The sequence below is a fragment of the Stylophora pistillata genome, chromosome 3, assembly GCF_964205215.1.
Source record: "Stylophora pistillata chromosome 3, jaStyPist1.2, whole genome shotgun sequence".
Taxonomy (NCBI): Eukaryota; Metazoa; Cnidaria; class Anthozoa; order Scleractinia; family Pocilloporidae; genus Stylophora; species Stylophora pistillata.
This window is the reverse complement of record NC_142521.1, coordinates 33,941,784-33,967,903: the sequence shown is the minus strand read 5'-3', so window position 1 is coordinate 33,967,903 and position 26,120 is coordinate 33,941,784. Positions and strand designations below refer to the sequence as shown.

The 26,120-nt window shown below is 39.4% G+C and overlaps 2 protein-coding genes across 13 annotated transcripts in view; one reads left to right on the top strand and one right to left on the bottom strand.

Annotated features, from left to right (window-relative positions):
- The window catches only part of LOC111331711 (uncharacterized), a 30,762-nt gene extending 15,076 nt beyond the window's left edge, over positions 1–15,686 (bottom strand). The window contains exons 1-10 of one of the 6 annotated variants that reach the window (XM_088755261.1): positions 14,670–15,686; positions 8,457–8,658; positions 7,651–7,786; positions 6,826–6,913; positions 5,772–6,177; positions 4,142–4,530; positions 3,436–3,561; positions 2,438–2,864; positions 565–965; positions 327–455 (exon numbers count right to left, since the gene is read on the bottom strand). In XM_088755261.1, coding sequence (XP_088611387.1) covers positions 327–455; positions 565–965; positions 2,438–2,864; positions 3,436–3,561; positions 4,142–4,530; positions 5,772–6,177; positions 6,826–6,913; positions 7,651–7,674 — 1,990 coding nt within the window. In that variant the 5' untranslated portion in view covers positions 7,675–7,786; positions 8,457–8,658; positions 14,670–15,686. Of the gene's footprint in view, positions 1–326; positions 456–564; positions 966–2,437; positions 2,865–3,435; positions 3,562–4,141; positions 4,531–5,771; positions 6,178–6,825; positions 6,914–7,650; positions 7,787–7,845; positions 7,918–8,111; positions 8,133–8,456; positions 8,659–14,669 lie in introns of those variants that run through there. The other 5 variants (XM_088755263.1, XM_022936880.2, XM_088755260.1 and 2 more) reach the window with 5 other exon arrangements.
- The window catches only part of LOC111331709 (uncharacterized), a 52,001-nt gene continuing 34,617 nt past the window's right edge, over positions 8,737–26,120 (top strand). For 2 of the 7 annotated variants that reach the window (XM_088755256.1, XM_088755255.1), the window contains exons 1-2: positions 9,215–9,473; positions 18,574–18,658. In XM_088755256.1, coding sequence (XP_088611382.1) covers positions 9,390–9,473; positions 18,574–18,658 — 169 coding nt within the window. In that variant the 5' untranslated portion in view covers positions 9,215–9,389. Of the gene's footprint in view, positions 9,074–9,149; positions 9,474–12,372; positions 12,494–18,573; positions 18,659–26,120 lie in introns of those variants that run through there. The other 5 variants (XM_022936875.2, XM_088755258.1, XM_088755257.1 and 2 more) reach the window with 5 other exon arrangements.

Sequence of the window (26,120 nt, the reverse complement as noted above, 5' to 3'; positions counted from 1 at the left end):
TTATCTCACATTCGAGTACTTAACAAATCTGCCTCTGATCTCGAGGATCAAACGCAAATTTTCAAATTTAAAGGAAACAGGAGAGATATCAGTTTAATAGCTGGAAATAGATAATATCGGTACACTGTTTTCATAGATCTTCCTTTTTTCTCATCAGATCGGTGATTGGTTGGCTTGAAAATAAAGCTCAGCTAACAAATGTCAGTCGGTTTCGTTGGTTGTTACCAATTTTACCTTCTGTAGTAAGCTGTTTAACAAGTTATTCATTTATTCTTTATTGTGTAAAATTAAAAGTATTTGGGAAAAAAACTGAGGTAAAAACTCACCGCCTTCACAGGTGTATGGGTCTCCAGGTACAAATCTGACGCCCTCAGGACAGAAACAGCGACGGTCATCAGGGTGTGGTAGGCAAAGGTTACTGCATCCTCCGTTTAGATGCGAACATTTACTTGACCCTTAAATCGAATATTTGCGAGGATGTTAGTCACATAGCCTTTTTTTGTAATAGTCTAACATACCAAAATGATAGTTAAGATATCCTTTATAATTTTTCATTGCATGTACCTTGATACATCTTCTGAGAATCATGAAGGTGCAAGCCCATTGGTCTTGCTAAGCCTTTCCAGACCAGCTCACCTCGATGTGAAGTATAATTGTACCGAATCACCCCTTTTCGTGACCAGTCAGTCCAGTAAAGAATGTCCCTTCTAACAACGAGTGCAAATGGATGAAGGTTGATCACAAACCTAAAGGATACAATAAATTGACGATTTTTGCCATCAAAATCAATCCTTTCCACTCTTTTCATCCTGGCGTCGAACCAGTATAGGTGTCCTTTTTCGATGTCTAAGGAAATTGCATTGACCCACGCATATTTAAAGTTTACTAGTACAATCCTTCCAGTGCCATCCATGTTAGTCCGCTCAATCTTTGGCGTAGAACCCCAGTCACTCCAAAACAACGTGCTGCAAAAAAGTTTCAATAATTTCCGGATGGTTTATTTGATATGAATTAAAATACACACATATATAGACATATATATATATATATATATATATATATATATATGTCTATATACATATATATATATATATATATATATATATATACAATTATTTAGGAAAATAAAAATTAGAACTTCGCACTACAGATCTGTTTCGAAACGGTTGAAAGTCCTCTCTCGTCAAGTGGATAAGGTACTAGTTGACTAACGATCCTTTTAAGTAGGTGGTTTGAGCATGCCTTATCAAATATTTAGTTGAGTGCCGGCACGCACTCGCCAGTTCGTTCCTTTTGTTTAGCGTGCCCGCCCCTGTTCTGTATATGATAAAGAATTTTTCATATGCAGAACAGGGGCGGGCACCCTAAACAAAAGGAACGAACTGGCGAGTGCGTGCCGGCACTCGACTAAATACTTGATAAGGCATGCTCAAACCACCTACTTAAAAGGATCGTTAGTCAACTAGTATCTTATCCACCTGACGAGAGAGGACTTTTAACCCTTTCGAAACAGATCTGTAGTGCGAAGTTCTAATTTTTATTTTCCTAAATAATTGTTTCCAAAGCTCCATGATTGTAGAGCACTCTCCGATTCAAGGATAAGGTTTTTTACGTTTATATATATATATATATAAATATAAAGTGTGACTTGATTTTCGTAGAACAGTGCTCAATACATAGAAGTAGAGCGAAGTATATATTGTGGGAGGAAAAAGACAAGTAAACTACAAGTTCATCCCTACAAGCCTGTTTCGTGGTCGCCCACTCATCAGGGGATTTCCCCTGATGAGTGGGCGACCACTCATCAGGGGAAATCCCCTGATGAGTGGGCGACCACGAAACAGGCTTGTAGGGATGAACTTGTAGTTTACTTGTCTTTTTCCTCCCACAATATATATATATATAAAGGAGGATGTTTTCCGAAGGTCCGAATGTCTGAGGCTCGATTCCTAATGGGAACGCAGAAATATGTCTTTGTCCCGCGCTCGTGACAAGAAGAAAACCTCTTTCTCTATTTCTTTACCGACCTCAAAACTTAAACATTTCTCCCATTTACAATGCATGACGCTATTGACATTACCGATCCTAGCAGTATGCAGGACACGTGTCATATATGAACTTCGTAATGGGCCTTGCTCGCCATAGACTCTTTGTGGCTCATTGGTGGAGCATCGGAACGCAGAATCCGAAGGTCTGAGGTTCCATTCATCATGTAAACTTAAAAAATTTTCTTTGCCTCACGCTCGTGATCAGACGAAAACCACCTTTCCCTGTTTCTTTACTTCTTAATTTCTTTTAAAACTTACCATCTTTTTTCTATTAACAAAACAGGACTGTTATTCTTCACATAGATAAAACTCCTCAGACATGATGTATCAACTAAGTTTTGACAGACTGACCCTGCTTTTTCTATCAAACAAAGTCTACCCAAAAATACCTTCCTGCGAAATTGAGAGCAATTGCTCTGGGCTTTTCAATGTCTGTTGTAATAAGACTTCTTCTGGATGATCCATCAAGTCTTGAAACCTCTATTCTCTGCGTTCCAGCGTCCGACCAATAAATATTTCTTGCTATCCAATCGACTGCTATGCCATCGGGGCTCTGGATGTTTTCTCGCACAATTACCTCCACGGAAGAGCCATCAAGAGAAGCTCGAACAATGACTTTAGCTCGACCATCAGTCCAATATACTATACCTTCCAATGGATCATAATCAAGAGCTATTGGATATGCGATCGTACCCTTAATATCCAAATAGTTGCATGGCTTATCAGTGGTTTCCTCGAGAGGAATCTTGTATATTTTAGCTGAGTACGAACCAGCAATCAAAAGAAAATTATCCGAGCTTGCTTCATTGAAGAAATCTGTAAGCCCAAATGAAATTAAGATAAGCAAAAATGGAAAAAAAGAAGCAAACATTTGCCTCTCAGGGTTAAGAGACTAGTCAATGATTGAACAAAAATGTTACAGAAAACAACATAATTTCTTGCAATCCATAAATTTCAAGGATGTAAAAGGTTAAATTTGGTCAATTTTAACCGACTTGGAAGTTTGTCAAACCAAAGCAAGACAGAACATTAATTTTTGCCTTAAACAGTCTTTCATTCCCTGCTGACAGCGATGGTAAACGCTTTGTAATCAATCATGATATTCTCAAAACATTATTTAATCAATGAAAAACCCTTTAACTCATGCAGGATTGCTGCATCAGTTTTATTAAAAAAAACTGCTTTCAATGCAATTCCCGTAGACATGGAAACATGGTTCGATGTTTTTTAATTATTGTGAAAAGCGTCTTGTGTAAATCACCGAAGAAAGAAAATAAATTGAATTGTCAACTAGACTCAGCTCCTTATCAAAATAGGCCGAGGAATCCATTTTAACTACCTTTTTTAACTACAATTATAGCGAAACACGACTCGGCTTTGTACTCACCATGATCACAGGTTTTTCTATCGGGAAGAAGAGGAACTCCTGCTGGACAAGCGCATCGATATCCCGTCGGGCTTAATAAGCAAAAATCACTGCATAATCCATTTTTCAATGAACAGCTGCTGCTAACTAAGATTGAAAACAATTTGAAAGGAAGTAAAAGACCCAATACGTTTTAAAAGGTATTGAATATAATAACCACAAGCCTTTTTCAGATCCGTGTCTAAGTGAGAACTCCACGTCACGAAACGCTAACGTCCAAGTAGAATCATCCTTGGGCTTCCACGGGCAGCAAAGAGCCATGTTTCTTTATTATTTTATTTATAAGAATTTAAAAATTTTCTCAAAGATATGGCATTATTTCCAAGCCATTTCCTTGGTATGGCCTGCCCTTCGTTTCAGCCCTTACCTCCATCTTTTCCTCCATCTTGAGAATAAACACTTCCCAGACGTTCGCAGTTCAGGCTATTTAATATCAACCAATTTGTAATTTTTTACTCGGGCCAGTGTATAAAGTATCTGAAGCGATTTTACAAAACATTCACGACCTCTGTGAATCTATAAATGGTGGGAATGATCAGTTGGTTCTTCACAACATCCCAGCTTTACCATTTGTTTTACAGAGAAGGAAAAAGGCAAAGAAATTTTAATTTGGTCTCTGGATTAGGCATGCAGTGCAAAAAAACAAAAAAAAAGGTTTTACACTCACTGGTCGAAGCGGTATCATAGACCAAAATATCCATTGGTTTCATGAGTCCGGTAACCATGATCTCCACATTGCCACCATTGGCTGAAACTCGTGAAATACTTTTGGTTTGCCATTCAGACCAGTACAGCCAACTCTGGTGGATTGTGAGCCCATAACCGGAAACGCCCCTCTTCAGTGAAAGAAGGACTTTCCGTTTGCTAGTTTTTAAACTGAACTCTTCAATTCTATCCAATTTAGCATCAATCCAGAAAAGACGGCTCGACGAAGGATCTATGGTTATTCCTGTTGGAGTACCCAAGTTTTCACTCACAATCACTCGTCTATTACTTCCGTCCATTGCAGCTTCTTCGATTTTTGGGTTTTTTCCAATATCAGTCCAAAAAAGAAGTCTTTGAAAAGATTTGTAAGGTTTATTAGATACATTGCTATATAAAAGTACGCCGGCTCAAACTTCAAAGGGGCAATTGGTGTCAAGAAAAAACGAGACGACAATGTTCACCAAGGGTAATTCGAAACATCGCATTCTAGGATTGGAAGGTGCACAGGCACCCAGTCAATCTAGTAAAATTAACAAATGGTAAACACCACAGCGTACACTATTGACTTATGGATGCGCGCGGGAGGTTGCTAGGCACGAAAGAAGCGTAAGAGTCGCTCGTGGCGATAGCCGAGAGCGACTCTAGCTTCTTGAGTGCTTAGCAAACCTCCCAAGTGCATCCATAAGTCAATAGTGTACGCTGTGGTGTTTACCATTTGTTTTATAACATAACATTGATACTTTGTAGCTAAAGAGTTCCCTTTTATTTAACAAATCTTACGCGACCAGAAAAAACAAGCGCGCGCGGAAAAATAGTCTTTGCATTTGCTCACGTAAGCAGCGTACACCCATGGGCAAATGGGGAACGCTAAATTGACCAATCAGAGCGCGCGCTTTACTTTGGTTATGTTATAATTGAATATGGAAGAACGTATTTTGCAATATAAGGAATTTAAATGTGTAGTAATGAATGAAGGACGGGTATGCGCCATTAAATACTGGTCGATGAACAGAGCTTCTAAATAATTGCTTTGCCTTGGCCCGTATCTAATGATGAGATAAAAATCCCACTGGCTATTTGAATTGATATAATATCTGTGAAGTCAGACCGGAAAGCCAAAACGACAATTTAACTGATATCTTGCCTTGTTGTAAAACAATGATACAGGAGAAAATATGGGCCCTTGTAGAACCTTGAGATAAAGGCAACTGATCAGTTATTTTCGCATTCGGCATTAACACCATCTTGGTGCGAAGATAATTCGAATTCGAATTCGCTTTCCGTACTTACGGCTAATGGATAAAGTTTTTTCTTCGACAAGAACCATGTTTCTTCGAACATTGTCAAAGAGGATACTGTCGGCAAGATGTGGGAGGCTCGGGTAATAATATTTTTTACAAACGGACGAGTCTTGATCGCTATAGTTTTTTGTCATATCACCCTCTGTCATTTCCAAACAGATTTATAACTGTTAATTTGCTTGTAAGAGGAGCAGCTTGACGAGTTTATCTAGACAGATTGACGTTAAACAATATGCGCACAGATTTATTGCCCTAACAGGGAGGCAAGGTGAGAGAAATTTAAAAGCTCACCCTCGCGGTATGTCGAGAACTATGGCTGCAGGCCCATCAATTCCACTTTCTATCAGTACTTTTCTTTTTTTTCCATCCATACTACCCACTTCGATTCTTTTAGTTCCCACGTCTGTCCAAAAGATATTTCTTCCAGGCTTGTCGATGACCAAACCAAGTGGTTTTACTACATTGCAACTGAATAAAACTTTTAAGGAAGTTGCATTTGAGAAGACACTGAGGATCATACCCTGCCGAATATCCGAATAATACACTCTGTCCTCTTCGGGTAAATAATCCAAAGAAGCCGGCGTCACTATTCCAAAGTGATATATTTTGGCTTTGGCTGTAAACGTGCCTATGCTCAAGTCAATTGCCTTTGTGGTTTTGTTTTGACTGTCATTAAACAGCAAAATCGTATTGGGCCCTAAGATAAAGACAAAGAAACTAATTACTTGGGTATCATTGCTTACGTTATCAGCCCTCATCACAGAGTTGAAAATGCAGTTGCTCTGCGAATCATAGGTAAATATTTTATAAATGATTACTCTCCTCGACCTCGTCTCTTACCATGATGTCAACTACGTCTTCCATTATTGCAGTGATTTTACGCGAATGTTTGGTAAACTGCTGGGTAACATATTATTCTTGAACAGCACGATTGACAATTCAGTCATTTACAGTTTTTTATGTCATCATTGAAAAATTTTCGATACTGGTAAATTTTCTTTTTTTGCGATGTACCAATATTCAAATTTCATAAACTATATTATACAAAGTTAAGAATTGATAGCGGGGCTCCTATGCGCGCTTTGCGCGCGTGGGGTAGAGCCCCATACCCATGGAATATGGTCAACTTCTTTTCGTTTGGTTGTCACGTGACTGACCGAGCGTACTTACTTAGGTACGTGCCTAAGGGATGGGTGACTCAGGCGAGTCTTGGCAAATGCACATCTTTTATGTTATTATTAATATTACGAACTTGGGAGCTCCGCTTTTAGGCTTGGCTAAATCTATATATTATGTCGTTGAAAGGCCTTACTTTCTTGTCAGTCAGAGCTAAAGTGACACACACCTTTCAATGACCTTACGGCGTGATTGCTCCTCAAAATCAACAGAAGCAAGTAACATATAACTGCTTGCCTCATAATTCTCCTTTCCACCTGTTAGATTAAAGGAGCAAAGAGACATGTTATGAATCGCTGTTTAAAATGATCAATTTTGAAGTTAAAGTAAACCTACAGTGGTAGAGCTCTTTCCAAGCTGGTTACTAGCAAATAATTATACCGCTGTTGAATGAAAAAAGTTTCAAAATTTTTTTTGTTAAGATAAGTATACCAAGACATCATTTTCTATTAGTGATTGTGTGTTCGCAAGCGGTCATCTTTACGAAAAATAATCTGCCAGAAGAAACCATGAAATAACAGTAAGGCAGTAAAACCAAAATTTACCTAATAATACTTTAAATTTAAATTTTCGATCAAGGGGCTGTCGTATCTTATTCTGTAAAGCCATCGATATCTCATGTATAATAAGAAACGGAATTTCGAAACAAAGCTGAGAAAAGCACAGATACTTCGTTTGGCAGGCTTTGAATTCCAATACATTTCATAAGGCATTTCTGATCCTAGACTGATTGATGCGATGGGGAATAATATATGTATTATATGGTTTCAAAAGCTTGATGCTCATTTTTGTGTAGATGACAATTCATCGTGCGAAAGACATGCCCTGATTCGTCAACTCGCACCACCTACACATGGAGGAATTGCTAAAATAATTAACTCTGGTCACGCTTCCAAACGAGTCCGTCTCTGTAATTTTAATGAATCTTCGAACGAAAAGGCGAGAGATGAACAGATTGAAAAGCTGCATGATGAAACTATTTTAAGTCGATTACTTCGCAATGGAAGGAGCATTGCATGAAGCTCGAGAGATGGAAGTATCACTTGAGCGGATGGCCTTGATGGTCGTTCCACTACAAGAACCTTGCGAAGGTACTAAAGATGTTGGGCTGACTACTGGGAATGGATCTACTGGAAAATCCGGAAAAAACATGTTTCAACAAATTTTGACACCTCTTACAAGCTCTTACAAGCTATAATTGTCCATCCTACGGTTAAAAGTGTGACAAGTGGGGCTCGCTAGGGGAGAAAAAGACCCAAACCTGAAAAAAAAAAAAAAAAAAAGAACAAAAAATGGTTGCCACTTGACGGCGACAAGGCAAAAAGAAAAGTCACGTTAAGAGAAGGCTGGCCAATTTGTTGAGGATGACGAATTTGGCTCTATTTTGAAAGAAGGGACATTTTAACCGAAACGGGCCAATTCGCATTATCAACTCGGGTGATAAAACCAAGTTACCTTTTAAAAATCCTCCCCACCGATGCAGCACCCTTGTCAGGGACGTGACCAGCTTTTCGACTTTTCTGCTTTCTCACAGGCATTTCAATTTTTTTAAAAAAAAAAAATTACAAGTATCTCATTTTCAAAGTCGAGCGAGCCGAAAAGTATTGTAAACCCGCGTCAAAGGGATTATAGGCTGGCTACACGTCTGACTACAACCCTCATATAACTGCACTTAGCTATACCAAACTACACCAAAGGACGAGATAGTTTGGTTTTATCAACCGAGCTCAGGTTCGAGATCAAGACTTCATGCGAGAAACTGCTCTTATAAAGAAGGAGAAAGAAATAAAGCTTTCTTACCAAAATTACTCCTCAGTGTTTCTGGTTGGTAAACAAATCTCAGAAGGCGTTCAACTTTGCGTAAACGAAATCGATCTCCTGAGTGTTTGCAGCAATGTTGTGCACAAAAGCACTTGTCATTTCCATGTCAGATTTTCTTGTACTCACAGAGAGCTCACAGCATAGCAGAATCTTTTGCCTTTTCCTGTTTCAATTTAAAGCTCTTAAAATAAGAACACAAAAGAAGTTGTATAAAATGACAAATAGTTAAGTAACGTTTCGGAAGTGATGAGCAGTAATAGGATCGTGTGTCTTAGATTAAACAACACAGTCACGAAATCAGTAAAGTGGGATGAAAACTGCTTTGTTCTGCAAAGAAAGATAAAATGAGCGGGTATATTGCGATAAATACTTGATTCCCAAACCCATAATGCTTTACATTTGAGAGTGAGAATCTTGATATGAACTGTTTTCCACAAAAGCGTTTACTGTTCCAATAAACAAGTGACATGATACTACTCTAATCCTCCTCTTATGTCTGGTGAGAGCAATTTGAGTAGTGAAAGAAAATTAACAAGCTGCGGTGGTCGATATGAGATCCAATGGAAAAAACAAGATCAAAAATAGCTTTGTTCAAGGTAAGAAAAGCAACCTGCTGAGAAATGCAAAAATCCTACCGCTCAGGTTATTTACATAAGAAGCACTGATATACATCCGAGGTTGATTTCAGAACTGATAATTGTTGAACATATGATAAATCAATTAAGATCTGTAAATTAGCTCTAAATTATTCTTGTATTGAAAACAATCGTGGGGTATCAGGGTTTTTTTTTATCCATTAAGCGCTAAAACTGGTCTGAATGTTTTGACTTAGTGCGGTTTTAGATCATTGTCAGATACTGTTACATTTTGTCTCAGTTATTTACCATTGAATTCAGTTTCGTATGTCTACGTATGTTCCCTCGCAGGTCAGCCGTTGTTCGCGAGATCCCATTTGGCCTCTACACGGCTTTGATTTGTCTGTTTAGGCGAAGAAAGGTATGTTATTTCCTCTGAACTTCCTGTTTTAAAACGTTTACGCTGAGCGTTTAGCTTTAGTTTCTGAAAAGTGCATACTGTGGAGCGAGAAAACGGCTGTTTTTCTGTTTGTTCGATTGGTTTTTGGGCAAAATCGGCAAGAGAAATTTATTTAAAGTTTGCTCTCGGAAAAAACACACCAGTATTCAGTAGTTATCATAACCGTCCGAACTGTGTCATCTTAAGTGTCATTTGCTTCTGGTATGGATTCACCATCATCTTCAATCGGATGCACTTGAGTCCAAAATAGACAATCAGTACCACGATTTAACGGTTAAATTGTTGTTTTTCCTTTTCCCTTTCCCGTTTCATTCTCGATACCGAGCGCTATTGCCATTGCATCTCATCTTTATCGTGTTACAGAGCGTTTTTGTGGTTTGATCAGAAAGGAAGATAGATTTCCTTGAGAACAGTTTCATGAGTTATTGGAAAGGAAGCAAGAGCAGTAAATATACAGAGCGCGTGACCTTTAACAAACTAAAGGCTAAATTGAAAGGCCAGATTGTTGAAACGGGGGATCTAATAGAACACTTTTATCCAGGAGTATCTCAACTTCGAAAAGCTGTGGCGTGAACTTTAGGCAACATTACTCATCTCCCCTTTATTTATTTATTTATTTATTTATTTTTTCAGGTACGTGATACCCTTAGACTTGGTAATCATTTCAAATGATTACCGAATATAGCGTCTTTTAAGATCCTGTTAATGAAGAACGATTGTCACTCAGTTCCATATACACACTTAAAGCTTAGTAAGAAATCAGTTATCGCGATATAAATGATAATTTTTGCAATGTTAGGTACGGATCAAGGCATTATGTATCTGTTTCATCTTCACATTTTTGATTGATTTGTTTTTTAGTCCCTATGAAAGTGCTCCTAAATTAATAGATGAAGGTTTTAAAGTGTCTCAACACTGAAGTGTCGTTAAAAACTAAGTCTGTAACACGCCATGCTAGAAAACAAAGATTGATCACCACCTGAAAAAGAGACTCAAAGTTGCTTTGCTATTGTACTTAAGGTCCCAGCAGTGTCTGCTTGATATCTCAAGGCGGATGACAAAAGGCTGAAACGCGATGCGATAGTTAAAACCCCTCTACAAACTGTTCCATTAGGGTCTCATTTGAAAAACGTTTTTGTCCTCAAGTTCGATAACTGCATTGGGATGCATTATAATAGGTGAATCACGAGCAGACTGAACACTGTTAAGATTACACAGGGGTTGTAAGGTTGTTTTCCTTTAGCTTGGTGAACGCTGAGCCCCTGCCCATCCCATGTTTCCAAACGTTCCATCCCTTTTGCTGATAGGCGCATGATTATTCGCATGTTCTGAAATATACCACGTGTAATCCAAAGCTATTTTTTCTTATACGAAACGTGTTGGGACATCGATTGTGTTAATCGCTCTGCCCCTGCCTATCCAACGTTTCAAAACGTTCCATTGCTTTTGCTGAAATGGATACATGATTACAGCTGTATTTACTTTTTAAACCTTCAAAATTGTAAATATGACATTTGTAATCTTACACTAGATTTTCTTGTACAAAAAACCTGCTGGGAAATCGATCACGTTTCTCGTCTTGAAGAATGGCGCACTCTTTCAAAGAGGTTAAAGGTCTAAGGACGTCTTTGATTGATACTGCACGTTATGAGATTTTACAAAACAACAACAAAAAATGCACTTTTATGCATATTTGAACGAGCATTTGTGATAGCAAAGGAAAATCTGCTTGATAATACATGCATCACCTTTTCACATGCCTTGAGAATGATAGCTTGACTTCGCCCTATTTGCTACAAATCACAGTCTTTGTTTGCGAGGAAAATCAACTTTACATTGAAGACTTTTAGAAAGAGAGTGTTCTTTTACGAATGACTTGCTCAAATCAGAGAAAGAAACTATTGAACAACTACTGAACAGATAAATATTCATATTTCAATTAAGTTCTGTAACTTCCTCTAATCATATCCTTGTATCGAAAGCACTTGAGGGGCATCAAGAGGGGTTCTATCAATTCGGCGCTGAGACTAGTCTGACTGATTTGTCTTGAGGCGATTTAATATCATTGTCAGATACTGTTAAGCTTTATTTACCTTTGAACACAGTTTCCGATGTCTTAGAGTCTTCTTTTTGCAAGTCAGCCGTTGTTCGAGAGAACCCTTTTGGCCTCAAAACGGCTTTCATTTGTCTGTTTGGCAAAAAAGTATGTCATTTCCACTGAGACTTCTCTTCAAAAAAGTTGTTTATACAATGTATCTAGTTTTGCTCTAAATAAAAAAAAGATATAGATTGGAACGGGAATTTAGCGATGTACGTTCCACGAAGGGCCTCCTCTCGTTCACTGCTTCCAGGTCGAAGTGGAACTTGGAATGTTGCATATATACTTGAGAGCGAGAAACAGCTTATAGCTTTGTTTGTTTGTTTTATTCCTGTGCAAAATCGGCCAGAGGTAGTTTTTTTTTCTCTCGGTGAATACACCAGTTTTCTATACTTGTAGTTATCGTCTTTGTGGCAATTGTATCAAAGTGTTTCAGGCCCGGTGCGAAATCGGACACTTTGTCTACTTCAGTTGTCAAACTTTAATCAAAGAAAACACCCAACAGCAAGGAGTGATAAAAAAAAAAATTGCACATCTCGGGATGGCACTTTATTTTCCTTACTTTAGTTGAGATCTCATAGTAGGTATTTGTTTATTCAGCTCCCCTGCAAACTGGCTTATAAATGAGAACTTGTGCAATGGAAAGGATGAATCTTTTCACTCTAGAGGTACAGTCTCTAGTCATGCTCTTTCAATGTTTTAGATCTAAGTCGATCTTTTGCTCTCAATCCGCACGTATTAACTTTATTTACCCTTCAAGAGAAGGCCTGTCAATGATAAAGCTATCCATCCGCAGATAAATGTCGAGGGTTAAGAGTTCTTGGACTTAGGAGTCTACTGGTGCCTGCTTGATATCACAAGAACGATGACAAAAAGCTGAAACGTAAGCACAGAATGCACTAACAAAAGTCCTTTACCAACCGTTTCACCAGAATGTCGTTTGAAATATTTTTTCTTCGTGGGCCGCTGCCTTGGGATGCATTATAAGAAATCCGTAACGAACGGACTGGAACTTGCTAAGATTAAGGGATCTACTTATACAGAAAAAGGACACGGAAGCTATTTTGGCAGATTCTATAATTTTGTTTACGTTTGGCTGGTGGCGCCGAGCCCCACGTCTCAAAACCTTCCAACGCTTATTGCAAATTATTTTCTTTGATTTGTTTAGTTTGACTGTAATGGAACGCTATATTTTCTTGTACAAAACGTGTCTGGACATCGATCGTTTTATTCATACTAATAATAGCGCACACTTTTGAAGAGGTTAAAGGTCTAAGGAAGTCTTCAATGCATGCTGCACGAAACGAGATACCTCAAAACAACAGCAAAAAATTTTCTTTGTTAAAAATCTTAACAGCAAAGGCAAATCATGTGCTGTTTGGTACTACAGGTTTTACTTTTTCACATGAGATGAGAATGATAAGCTTACCTTGCGCTATTTGCAAAATTAAAATGTTTCCCGTTTGCATGGAAAAACGACTTTAAAACCCTCAAGGACCACCCTTTAACGCATCTGAAAAGAGTTTGTTCCTCTTCACTTGACGAAAACAAATATAAATCAGCGAAACTATTCTACCTCACTGCAGGACATAATTTCAAAGTGAAATCCAGAAGATCAAAAAACAAATAGCGTTAGTTGCTTCTAGAAAAAAAAATGTGCAAAGCCATTTGAGGATCCTGGTTTAAGGAGAAAAAGGATTTTTCTTTTCTATCTCAAGCGAAAAAAATGGTGTAGGAATAAATTGAAACACTACCGGTTTAGTATTTGAGTTCAGAACTCCTCAGCTCTAATTTGATCCTCAAATGTGAACTTTTACTTGTATTTCAAATGTTCCCGGGGATTAATTCTGAGCGTTATACCACAAAGAAGTATACGTTAAAACCGGACAAAGTGTTTATTTCCATAACTCATACAGATGTTCATAAAGTTATTTTTCCTGATGTTCTGAAGAATCACATTGCGTGCAGCAATCGTAGGTTATCCTTACGGAACTTTAACCCCTAAAAAATAATGCACTTTTCTTGATGACATTAGATCATAAGATAAATCCCCACATTTGTATATAGTGTCTGTACGTTTGAAAATCTTCTATCGCAGGCCAGCCCTTGTTCTAAACCAGCCTTTTCACTTCTGCTCGGCTTCGATTTATCTGTTCACATCACTTCTGCCATGCATTTACCTTCATTTAGCTTCATTTTGTCATCATTGTAGCTGGGCATAGCATGACGCATCAGCCAAGTCTGTTTCATAAGCTCATGGACTCCCGCAAAAATGACGAGGATATTTAACATATAATTTCATCTTTGGAATACACTTAGTCTTAAAACAAAAGAAAGCAAATATTACCGCATAAAATTCCAAGTAGATTTAGTGGATTTCACTGAAAAGAAATTATTACCTTGCTAAGAGGTTTAACGAAGTCTCAAACATGCAGCTATGGTACGGAAAGGTCACGTCGCTAGTTTTAAGTTTTGTCGCGCAGTAAAGATAAAATATATAGCTCGACTAAATTTCTCGGAATTGCGGTTGAGAAAATAAAACCTCTCATTTTTCTGACAACAAAGAAAGGATTTGGAATTTCATAAGTGGCTCATTTATGGGGGGAACGAAAACACCTGTGTCTGTAATCAACACGCATTCGTAACTTAGTAGTTTGAGGTTAGGGCCTATCCACGATTCCGTCTATTGTTCACGATTTAAACCTGTATTAAAAGCTTTTGCCAAATTGAAACATTTTGATCTCTTGCCACTGAGGACGAGAAAAATCTAAGTTGAAAGGTAAATAGCAAGTTTTCGTTGACATTGAATAACAGCAGTCTAGTTTCTGTCTGAGACACTTTGCTACTTTTATCCGATTTAACGGAACAGATTCCACAAGGAGAATTTTCTTCGAGTAAGAAAACTCCCGCTTGCCAAAACAATATCTCAGTCTGTACGCGTTTACTCACTTTTGCGGGGGGCAAACGTTTTCATCTCAACCTTCCATTTCACAAGGTTGGTGCGATAATTAGTGCTTAGATGAAAAAGGTTACTGCAAACTCTATGCTCCTTTTCTTACCAAATCTCAAAGCTATACTTCGCTTATTCCATGCTTTTGAATTGATCTAGTCAGCCATGTAGTACAGTGTGGTTTTTTGCCCAGGTGCTGAGAGCAAGTGAAGCTTTCTGTTCTACTATCCAACGAACGTGAAGCAGGGCCTCTGCGAACTCACTGTTTGTCTTCCCTCCAAATCCAAAAGCACTTTTGCGCGATGACGTCAAAAAAATTTCTCGCAGCGTCAAACCGAGGCTTGGTGGTGATCGCTTGGCGTGTTTTGTTGGTGTTTAGAGATATAATCAATTCCCCTCGTCTGTTTTTTTCACTTTTTGTTCGAAATGTCTCAATGGTGTAATGCCTAGGGCTGTACAAACTCTTCAGACATGAAAATCAAAAAGTCCTGGCATCGCTTACCGCTGGAGAACAAAGAACTGCTTTCGAAATGGCTTGCAAAAATTCGGCGAACAAACACACTAGTTAATGAGCACTCGAGGCTATGTGGCGACCACTTTGAAGCCGACTGTTTTAGGAAAATCCCGGGTTCCTTGCTTGTCAACTTGAAACCAGGGTCAATTCCCACAAAGTTTTTCTTTGTGCAAGAAAAAACACCGAGGAAACCTCCAGGAGAGCGAAAATCGGTCAAACGAAAGCAGCCGACTCCGTACGTAAACACAGCGTCGGACGATTTGCCAGAAACATGTGATGGCTTTGAAAGTGAAAACATTGGCTGGATCAATAAGGTCCTTATCGAGGGTACTATTTATATAACTTTGAACTCTGAAAGGGACAGTTGATTTCTTTTAGTTTGATCATCCAACGTAAAATACCGGTATGCCGGAGAAATAAGCTATTCACGTGTATTTACCTTTCGACTAAATATCGCTTTGTTCCGCTCAATTTCGCTCCTTTCCTGCAGGAAAGCCATCTCTTTAATGCAGGAATAGTCAGTTGACTAGGGGTGTTCACTCTTAAGGAAGCTCCCTTGATATCATCCTTAGAAAGAGTGATTTTAGGCGAATTTTCTACAGCCATATCCGATGTGACATACATTTTTCTTTGATACTCCCGCGAAACCATGTATGTATGTATGTATGTATGTATGTAAATCTTTATTTAAACACGGAAAATCATCAGTTACATAATACAAACTAGGATTAATCAACTGTTTTACATGATTGCTGTGTGGGAATCCTATATATCGACTACGTTAAGGTTTCGTCTAAAATGGTTAATGGATGAAGCATTTTTTAAGTTTTTGGGCAATTTATTCCTTAACATGGCCCCGCTGTAAGAGAAGCTTCGTTTCAAATAATTGATGTTTGGTTTGGACAGGGCCAGCCTTCCCTCAGAGTTTCTTATGTCGTACACAGAGTGACGCTGAGAGAAAAGACTTTGTAGATATTCGGGAGCAAGACTGTTTATAATTTTATACACATTAGGGCTTTTTGTTTCTCTCGTCGAAGAGAGAGCCTCTCCCAATCGAGGGTGGAGAGAAGGTGGTTTAAGCTCGTATCAAAGGGTAATTTAGTAATAATCTGGCTGCTCGATTCTGTAATTTTTGGAGCTTATCGCTTAAGTAGCCACTTATACAGTCCCAGACGGGGCTGCAGTAATCAAAATGAGGCATAATCAAAGCGTTATAAATTTGAATTGAAGTTTCTTTGGATATAAAGGGCCGTACAGGTTTTAGGGCGCCTATAGCTGAAGAGACTTTCTTGCAAATCTCTTCAACGTGGCTACCCCAAGAGAGTTGGGCATCTATAGTAAGACCCAAAGATTTGGTCTTGTCGACTCTCTTAATAATTTGGTCATCAATTCTGATTTCTAGGTCGTTACATTGGGTAGATAGTCTTTGTCTTGATCCAATAATCATTAAATCTGTTTTAGCAACATTTAGACTGAGCTTGTTAGCTTTCAGCCAACGGTTAAGGTTATTCAATTCAGGGGTTAGAGCTATCTCAAGCTCTGTTAATGTCTTAGCAGATATCGTAAGATTGGTGTCATCGGCAGACATTCTTGGTGCGGCGCCCCACAGGGAGTTGGAAATATCATTAATGTATATTAAAAATAGCAAAGGACCCAATATGCTACCTCGCGGCACGCCGCAACTGAGGGTACGGGCAGATGATAGTTTGCCACCGACACTACATCTCTGAGTTCGGCCACTCAAGTACGACGAGAACCACTCAATAGCTGCCAGATCGATACCCAAGTATGACATCTTGCGCAAGATTATTTCATGATCAATGGTGTCGAGTGCCTCAGTAAGGTCAATAAAGACAACGCCGTTTAAGAGACCATTGTCGATATTTACCGACCAAGAATTTGTTGCCTCAAGCAAAGCCGTAAGCGTACTATGTAGAGAACGGAACCCTGATTGGCAACCCAATAGCAATTTGTTATCATCTAGATAACGAAAAAGTTGATTGTAAACAATTCTTTCAAAAACTTTGGAAATTATATGGATTACAGATATTGGTCTATAGTTGTTAGGATCCGATTTAAAACCCTTTTCGAAAAGAGGAGTCACTTTGGCCGTTTTCCAATAATTTGGATATATCCCAGTGAGGATAGACTTAGAGAAGATTGAGGTGAGAGAGGGTGCGACGATATAAGCAGCCATTTTCAATAATTTACTCGGAATCATATCAAGACCAGTGGCTTTCTTTCCGTCAATTTTCGACATAATCTTAGACACAATATCAACGCTCGGAATTTGTAAAGAAAACGAATGACTAGAGTGTTCTAAATAAGACTCAGGATCAATATCAACGACAGGAATATCTTGTGCTAATACTTGCGCAATGTTTGTAAAGTGATCGTTAATAGTTTCCGAAATGTCTATAGGATTACTTACTATTTTATCATTTACCTTAATCTCCAGAATATTCGTCGACTTACTATTGTTACGTGAAGTTAGCTCGTTGATCACATGCCACGTTTTGCGCAAATTACCTTTTTCGGAAACGTAGAGTTTCTTTGCAAGTTTAATTGCGTTGTTTGCCTGGTTTCTTGCACGCCTAAATTGATCCCATAAAGCAGGGTTATTGGAGGAGATTGCCTTCTTTTTAAGGAAATCTCACCACCAATGTTGTCCCTTTCAAAGCCATCACATGTTTCTGGCAAATCGTCCGACGCTGCTTTCGCTCGACCGATTTTCGCTCTGTTTCCTCGGTGTTTTTTTCTTGCACAAAGAAAAACTTTGTGGGAATTGACCCTGGTTTCAAGTTGAAAAGCAAGGAACTCGAGACTTTATTGAAACAGTCGGCTTCAAAGTGGTCGCCACATAGCCTCGAGTGCTCATTAACTGGTGTGTTTGTTCGCCGAATTTTTGGAAGCCATTTAGAAAACAGTTCTTTGTTCTCCAGCGGTAAGCAATTGACCACTTTCATAAATGGCTGCTGGATTGATATTCTTTTGTTTAAATTTAAATTAGCCTTTCTGGCCTTGTTCTCCAGTTTAAAATTCAAAAGAATACATTATCTCAAGCGAGGCTTGTGAGGCTAATTTGAATTTAAACAAAAGAATATCAATCCGGCAGCCATTTATGAAAGTGGTGTATGGCAGGACTTTTTGATTTTCATGTCTGAAGAGTTTATGCAGCCCTAGGCAATACACCATTGAGGCATTTGGAACAAAAAGGGAAAAAAACAGACGAGTGTAATTGATTATTTCTCTAAACACCAACAAAACACGCGAAGCGATCACCTCCAAGCCTCGGTTTGACGCTGCGAGAAATTGTTTTGACGTCATCACGCATAAGTGCTATTGGTGGAGAAGATGCAAATTCATGGGAAAAGGTTGAAATGATACAAAGTAGTAATAGGAAAGTCGTATTACTTATATTACATTATTTTTGCAGTACATGATACCGTATTCATCTGCGATTGTCGAAAAAACCTTGTATAATTTTTCATTGTTTCAGATGAAGACTCTCTTATTGTTAGCTGCTGCCGTCGTGGCTATTATCGATGATGTCAGTGGATGTGGAGGTTGTAGACCTGGCCGCTGTGAGTTCTGAATTAGCTCGTGATTTGTTTTTAGCTTTAAAATTCACTCACTTAAGATTTCCGAAGCTTATCCCGATTTTGTTAATTCTTCGGGGCGACATTCTCCCGCCATTGTTCCACTAAATTAGGTGAAACACTATTCTAGTGACGCCAACTTCGCGATTGGTTTCTTGTATACTCCCTCTTTCGATTTAACTGCACAAACACGGATAGTGTCATCTCTTCCTGGGAAGATAGATTTCCATGACGTGCGAAAAGGGCTTATCTCTTCTTGGTGTCTGTCATCAGCGACCACAACCAAATCTACAACTTGAACTTTGCGTGTGCTCTGATTCAACTTTTTTCGAGCGATCAAAGTGAGTACATATCTTTGTAGCCACCTGGTCCAGACTTGGTTGACATTGACTTGCGTCTGTGTTCACCATTTAGTACCAGAAATGTCCTTGTCTGTAAAAAACCTCATGATAAAACAGGATTTGCACGAGAAATAAGAAAATGATTTGGCCTGATGGCTTCCAAGTCACTGCACCTAAAACCGACCACAGTGAGGGGTCTGTTATTCACAAGAGTTTCTTTTACCGCAGTTCAAATATATGATTTTCATACATTCTTAGCATTTGACTCATCACCTCACCGGTTTATTACGAATCACCATCATGACCAGCTCCCAGTTGGCTTGTTAGCTCAGTTGGTAGAGCCTGTACCGGCATCGCAGGGGTCATGGGTTCGACTCCCTTAGAGGCCTAAATTTTTTCAGGTCTTAATTTCATATATTGATAGCACTTGAGAAGAGCCTCTGTCTCGGCAAGAGCTGTCTCTAGGACTTCATCTGTCACCTCATTACCATGAAGAACGACCTTCAGAGCTTTCGTGCAGGACTGAACTAGAAGTTCCCGTATGCCACCAAACAGAAGTGCGGCTGAAGGATTAAAATGCCACTGTATCTCCTTCTGAGAAAGAGAGTCAGCAATCTGAGATTGGTTCCACTTCTCAAGGTTTTGTCTCAGGTCTCGATCTGCTCCAACAAAATTAGTACCACTATCGGAGTATATGTCCGTTTGCGAACCACGCCTTCCTACAAATCTTCTTAGTGTGTTAATCAATGAATCGATCGGTCTCCAATGACTTTGCCACCTCCACGTAAATCGCCTTTGTTGCTCTGCAGGTAAACAATCATCCATAACACTTTTTCCTCCTGCGAAGCTGCTTGATCATAGTGGGACCATACTTTAGCGAAGGGCGGAGAAATCTGCAAGCGATCTTATGGAGGGCGATCTTAGAGGAGGTTGCGGCTTGATTTGCCTGCGTTTGCAGAGTAAACAATCATGGGTGACTCTTCTCACGGTGGATCTGACATGAGGAATTAATTACATTAACCTCAGTTCATTCCGAACGTGACCACTTCCTTCGTGACTAAGGTTTTCGTGACAATGTGGGATAATGAGACGACTTAAGTAATGGTCCTATGGAATAATCTCTGGGTACTTCACGTCATAAAGAACCGATGCACTGCAACGTCTCTCACCAACTCTTAGAATCTGATTCTTATCTGAGAAAGGGGTTACAATAATCGAGACTTTGGGTTCGAATAGGTCTTACAGCTTCTATATTACGAATTTCAGGCAAAAAGGCTCTCCATTGAGCGGACTTGATTCCCATTTCCATCGCTTAATAGATTTCTTGTACTTGTAATGGCTCGGTTAACATTTGGCTCTACAGTTTCTTTCTGCAAAGGTTTGGGTAAGTCTCTGGACATAAGTGAAGTGATGATTCGGCAAACTTTAGTGAGTGAGGAAAATCTGGATAAGTTCATAGGATGGGCTGAGACCCGAAGTTATGACAGCGGAATGAACAATTTCTTAAGATGAGTTTGTAATAAGACCAGGAGTAGTGTTTCCCTTTGAAATATCTTCTGGCCATTGATCTTCTGATAGTAGAAGAATAGTGGTCCATTTAACCTGTGGTTATCACGAGTGATTGGGCCTGCTCTCAAATCACGACTGCCTTTATAGCTGGATTAAGTTTCCCTGGGCAGTGATGCCACTAATCCGATTCTGACGTATCCAGGACTTCCGAAATTCTTGTTGGCAATAATAGCCAACAAGAATTTGCGGAATGAACAATTTCTTAAGATGAGTTTGTAATAAGACCATGAGTAGTGTTTCCCTTTGAAATATCTTCTGGCCATTGATCTTCTGATAGTAGAAGAATAGTGGTCCATTTAACCTGTGGTTATCACGAGTGATTGGGCCTGCTCTCATATCACGACTGCCTTTAAAGCTGGATTAAGTTTCCCTGGGCAGTGATGCCACTAATCCGATTCTGACGTATCCAGGACTTCCGAAATTCTTGTTGGCAATAATGGCCCACGAATTTTCTTATGACAGCACTACTATCACTCCAAAGGCGGACCGCAGAAATCTCATAGTTATGTTATTTCTGGATAATCGCACTCTTAGAGCCGCTGCCTGAAGTTCCAGTTATGGGATGTTTAACTGTTTAAAAGTTGCAGCACGAGACTTGGCTGCAACAACTGCACACTGTCTATGACCACTAGGGTACTCAAATCGAACGTAGGCAACAGCACAGAAAGCTACCCACGAGCATCATCAAACACATGCATATGGATCGATGTCGGATAAGTTTTCACTTTACGATTGAACCTTAATATGGAGAACTCGATCAACCTCCCCAGTTCCTTCTGCTTCTCAAACCATTCGTGTAAGAACTCTTCTGGCATTCCCTCAACTCTAGCCTTGCCTTAGTTTCCACAATTATTGAAGGAATATTTTAGCCCTGACAACATACGGAGCTGCGAAACCAAAAGGATAAAAAAATGGAGGTAGTAAGACTGACACCTTTCTACGAGTGTCTACCAGATATTTAGGTTTGATATTAAAGTTAAAAGTGTCACTCTGGATATCCCAGATGACTTCAAGGGCTCTCTGAGTGAGTAAGGTAACTTCGTCTCTAATATTTCGCACAAAGCCAGCGGTCTTTTCCTCAGGGACAGCTTTGAGTAGATCTTTATCATTAGACATCGACTTAGTCAAGTTAAATCCGCCTAGTGCAAGTAACCTCACCAGCTTAGCTTGGAGATCACATGCTTTCAACAAAGACGGAACAGACTAAAATACATAACACATCTAAAAGCTCCTTTCAACAGCCTCAGCTTCCAGAGGGAATGAATGCTTGTTGTCCTGTGCGCGCGGTTCTTCGAGGTGCATAATTGGCACAGGTAGGAGAGCACTTGGCACCAAGGATATGTCGGACATACTGATAAACTTCCACTTTGTCTGTTGGCTGCTTTCCCCACAGAATACGTAGAACGAATTGGTCTTCTTTAGGAACTGAAACCTGACTAAACATAGCTACGACATCAACGGACACTGGAATCGACTCCTGGCGAAAGTGCATCATCAATCCGAGTAATGAATTAAAAATATCAGGTCCAGATGATAAGCAGTCATTCAAGGAAATTCTTTGATACCGAGCAGCTGCATCACTGACTCGCCAGACCTTTCCCGGTTTATGACAATCTACTATAACCAGCTGTCGTATGTGAAATAATGTCAGGCAACTCCTCATTTCCCAACTTCTTGATGTGCCCTTTCTGCAGATCTTTCTCTATGGTTTCTGCATACTTGACCTTCAATAGTGGGTCCCTTTCCGAGCGTTTATCTAACAGTCCCAAACGCTTTCCGCCAGCAACCCGATTGTTTGGTAAAGTAGCAATTGAATCCTTCCAAATAAGAATAACTTCAAACCTTCCATCAACTCTTCGGGTAGCCTTGCTCAGAGAATCCAAAGCTACTTTATCTTCTTTGGAGCGCCTTTGCTTGCTGTCGTACTTACATCCAAACGATTCAGTCTTCCACCGACTTTTCACATGTTCGTTCAGTTCGTCTTCAGGTGGAGCCACATGCACGCAGAAAACATACTCTTAATCACAAACATATCCAGCTAGGTTTTCAGCGACGTTCCAGCCGACTTAGGTATTCACTCCTAGGGGTGAGCCTTACTTAGGGATCTTCACGCACCTCCCTTTGGACGACGATTCCAGACACAGTACTACTAAGAACCACTGTTACCTCAACACTATCCATATCTGTTTACTCAATGTCTACCAGATTGAATTGAATTGAATTGAATTGAATCTTTATTAAGTCATAAGATAAATAATCACATATCCTATGTTACAACATTAAAAGAAGCTATATATATAAATTACAGAGAAAATCAAGATAAAAATTTTAAGACTAGATTATGTTTAAAAATTAAGCGATTGACAAACGTGTTTTTGAACCTATCAGTATTTATTTTAGGATGGTGACTTGTCTCTTTCCTCAGATTGTACTTGGTTGATTTCTTTTTTGGCATTATAGCTCTTAAAGGGTGTATTGTATTATTAAAAACATTCTTGAAGATACGTGTGTCCTGTTGATCTAACAATTCATAAACATTAATGTGGTCGGATGTATACTTGCGCTTATAACATCGATCTAAGAAACATTGGATTGTTGTTAATTCGGAATTTACAGCGCCAAATACGGACAGCCCGTTTAATATATTTGGTAGAACCAGATTTAGAAACAGATGGTCTACTTCGGCCTGATTGTACCCTTCTTTCCTTAAAGATCTTAAAATGAAAAGGCACTTGTTTGCTTTGATTAGTTTTTCCCGAACATGTGTTATAAACCTACTGTCTTCCTGAAATGTTACCCCTAAAATAGTAAGCTCTTTTGTCTGTGGTATTCCAGACACAATCGGAAACTCTATTGTACAACCTTTCTTGCGGAAAATGATTTCCTTGCACTTAGATGGATTGCTACACATACCATTACTTCTAGACCACTGGGAAAACTGATTAATCAGTGCGATAGAATTGTCATTATCACCTATCACAGGCGAGATAATGGTTGTATCATCTGCATATTTTACCAGCACGCTCTTATTATCCAAGTGTATCTCTAAATCACTGAGAAAGACATCGAACAAGTGCGGCCCGCTGACACTTCCTTGGGTGGTACCTTTGTTGACACTTTTCCATTTACCAATAAACCCATTTCTAATGACTCTCTGCTGCCTGTCTTCCAAAAAGCTTAGATACCAGTTAACTATAAAAGGATTCAGGGGGAGTTCCTTCAATTTGTGTGAGAGGAGATCGTGTTTCACACTATCAAAAGCCTTGCTGAAATCCATAGCGAATAGGCGTACCGCTTTGCACTCTGGGATATCAAGATATTGATTGACAGTATGTTGGATAGTCAGTAGAGCATTGGCACAGCTCCCTCCCTCTATGTATGCAAACTGTGAGATCCCAGAATGTTCATCGAAGGTCTCCCTTGCGTGTGTTCCTAAGACAGCCTTCTCAAAGCACCTTGCGATGACAGGTGTCACATTTATTCCGCTTAAGTCTGATATTCCCTTGGGTAGATCAACCTTCGGCAAGGGGTTCAGGTCTGACTTTTTCCAAGAGACAGGCCAGGCGTGTGTTCTAAGAGACAGATTCCAAATCCTGGTGATCACTGGAACGAATAGCTCGGCGTGGTCTTTCCATATAGTATACGGGATGCCATCTGGTCCGGTTGCTGTTTTCTTTATACGCATAAGAGAATTCAGGACTTGTCGCTCTGAGATTTCTGGGACTTCCTGATCTTCACTAATCTCCAGAGGTGTTGGCTTTATGTAGGCGTAGATGGCTACACTGTGACTTGACATTGTCCATGTGTCATAAAAGCGTCCACAAGAATTTATTTAGGGGTATGTAAATAATTCTTTTATTCTCCTAGGATCAATGCAGTGTGTGATATTTGTATCTGTTACGTAATTTGTATTCTTCACTTGTGTAACCTGTTGTGTAATTAACCTTTATTTTAATATATCAAATAGTTTTCTTCCTTCTCTTCTGGCACCTTGCGTCCACATGTATATAAGGATTCGAGTGGTTACGGTGTGAGGTTTTTTTCTAGCTTTTTTGAGAGAAGGTCACCGGCGGCGAAGGTTTAAAAGTTACGGATACTCGTTCGGATCAGGGCACGTTTTAATCACTGAAGAGTCATTCAGTAAAATCATTCCTTTACACGACAAAGAGTCCATTTTCCGGGGGGGGGGGCGTATGTGTGCCGAGAGGCTAGCCGAAGAAAGCGCAGAAGAAAGAAAAGGATAAGATTATCTTCCGTCTGACAGTAAGCCAGTGAAGACACCTGAGTCAAGAAAAATCTGAGCGAAGACCAAATTACGTGAAGTTGGAAACTTCTACGTTTAGTTGGGTTAAACGCGAGGTTGGTTTGTGATTCGTTAGTTAGGTTTATCAGTCGTTTGTTGGTGGAACGTGGTTGGGTTAAGGACAGGTTAAGCACAGAGACGCGAGGGTGAACTGAATTGAACTAAAAAAAAAAAACCTACCTTTTTTATTATATCTTAATAGTAATACTCTTGTAAATAGATTTAGTGTACTGTAGTTTTATCGTATTATCGTATTCCTGTTAATTAATTAATTAGGGCAAATAATTCAGCTCATTGCAGTATCGTTACTGCTAGTTACTTTATTGTACAACAACAAACATATGAAACATATCTGTGAACTGCGGCTATGAGACGTATATGAGAACGATCCTTCGCAGTAAAGCACTATTTGAGCAATAGTGAAAATCAGACCTGAAAAAAATTTCAGGCCTGTACGGGATTCGAACCACTGACCTCTGCGATACTAGTGCAGCGCTCTACCAATTGAGCTAACAAGCCAACTGGGAGCAGGCCATCAAATTAATTCGATATAAACCCGTAGATGATAAATCAAACAACAACAAACATATGAAACATATGTGTGAACTGCGGTTATGAGACGTATATGAGAACGATCCTTCGCAGTAAAGCACTATTTGAGCAATAGTGAAAATCAGACCTGACTTGTCTTACTTAGAATAATAAATATTTGTAGGCCGACGTTTAGTTGTGTTCTGGTGTGTCTTCTCGGGCTTGTTTGTGCTTGGTACTTCGTATGTGTTAGAAGGCGCCCATCTTTGTGGCGTGGTATCGTCACACCATGTTTACTGTGACCAAAGGTAAGTTAAGCTTTTCTGCAATCAATGCGTTCTTAACAGGATATTTAGTGGATTACATATCAACAGGACCAACGCCAAACGAAACTATTTTTGTGTTGAGATACGATGTAACTTAAATACCAAAGAAATCGAGCGATACGGACAGACCATTCAATTTGAGTTGTTCTCTAATGTCACTTTTAACCAAAGAGCAAGTACACCCAGAATCCAAAAGGACGTGAATGCTAAGTTGACCACCAGAGCCAAACAGTGTTACTGGAACCACATCAAAAAAGACTAGTGGTTTTTCGTGATCTACCAAGGCATTTGAACTTTCTACTGATGCTTCTGGGGTGCTGTGCTGTGCAGTTGGTACTTCTGATTACATTGAGGAAAGGTGACTGCCACTTTCAGTG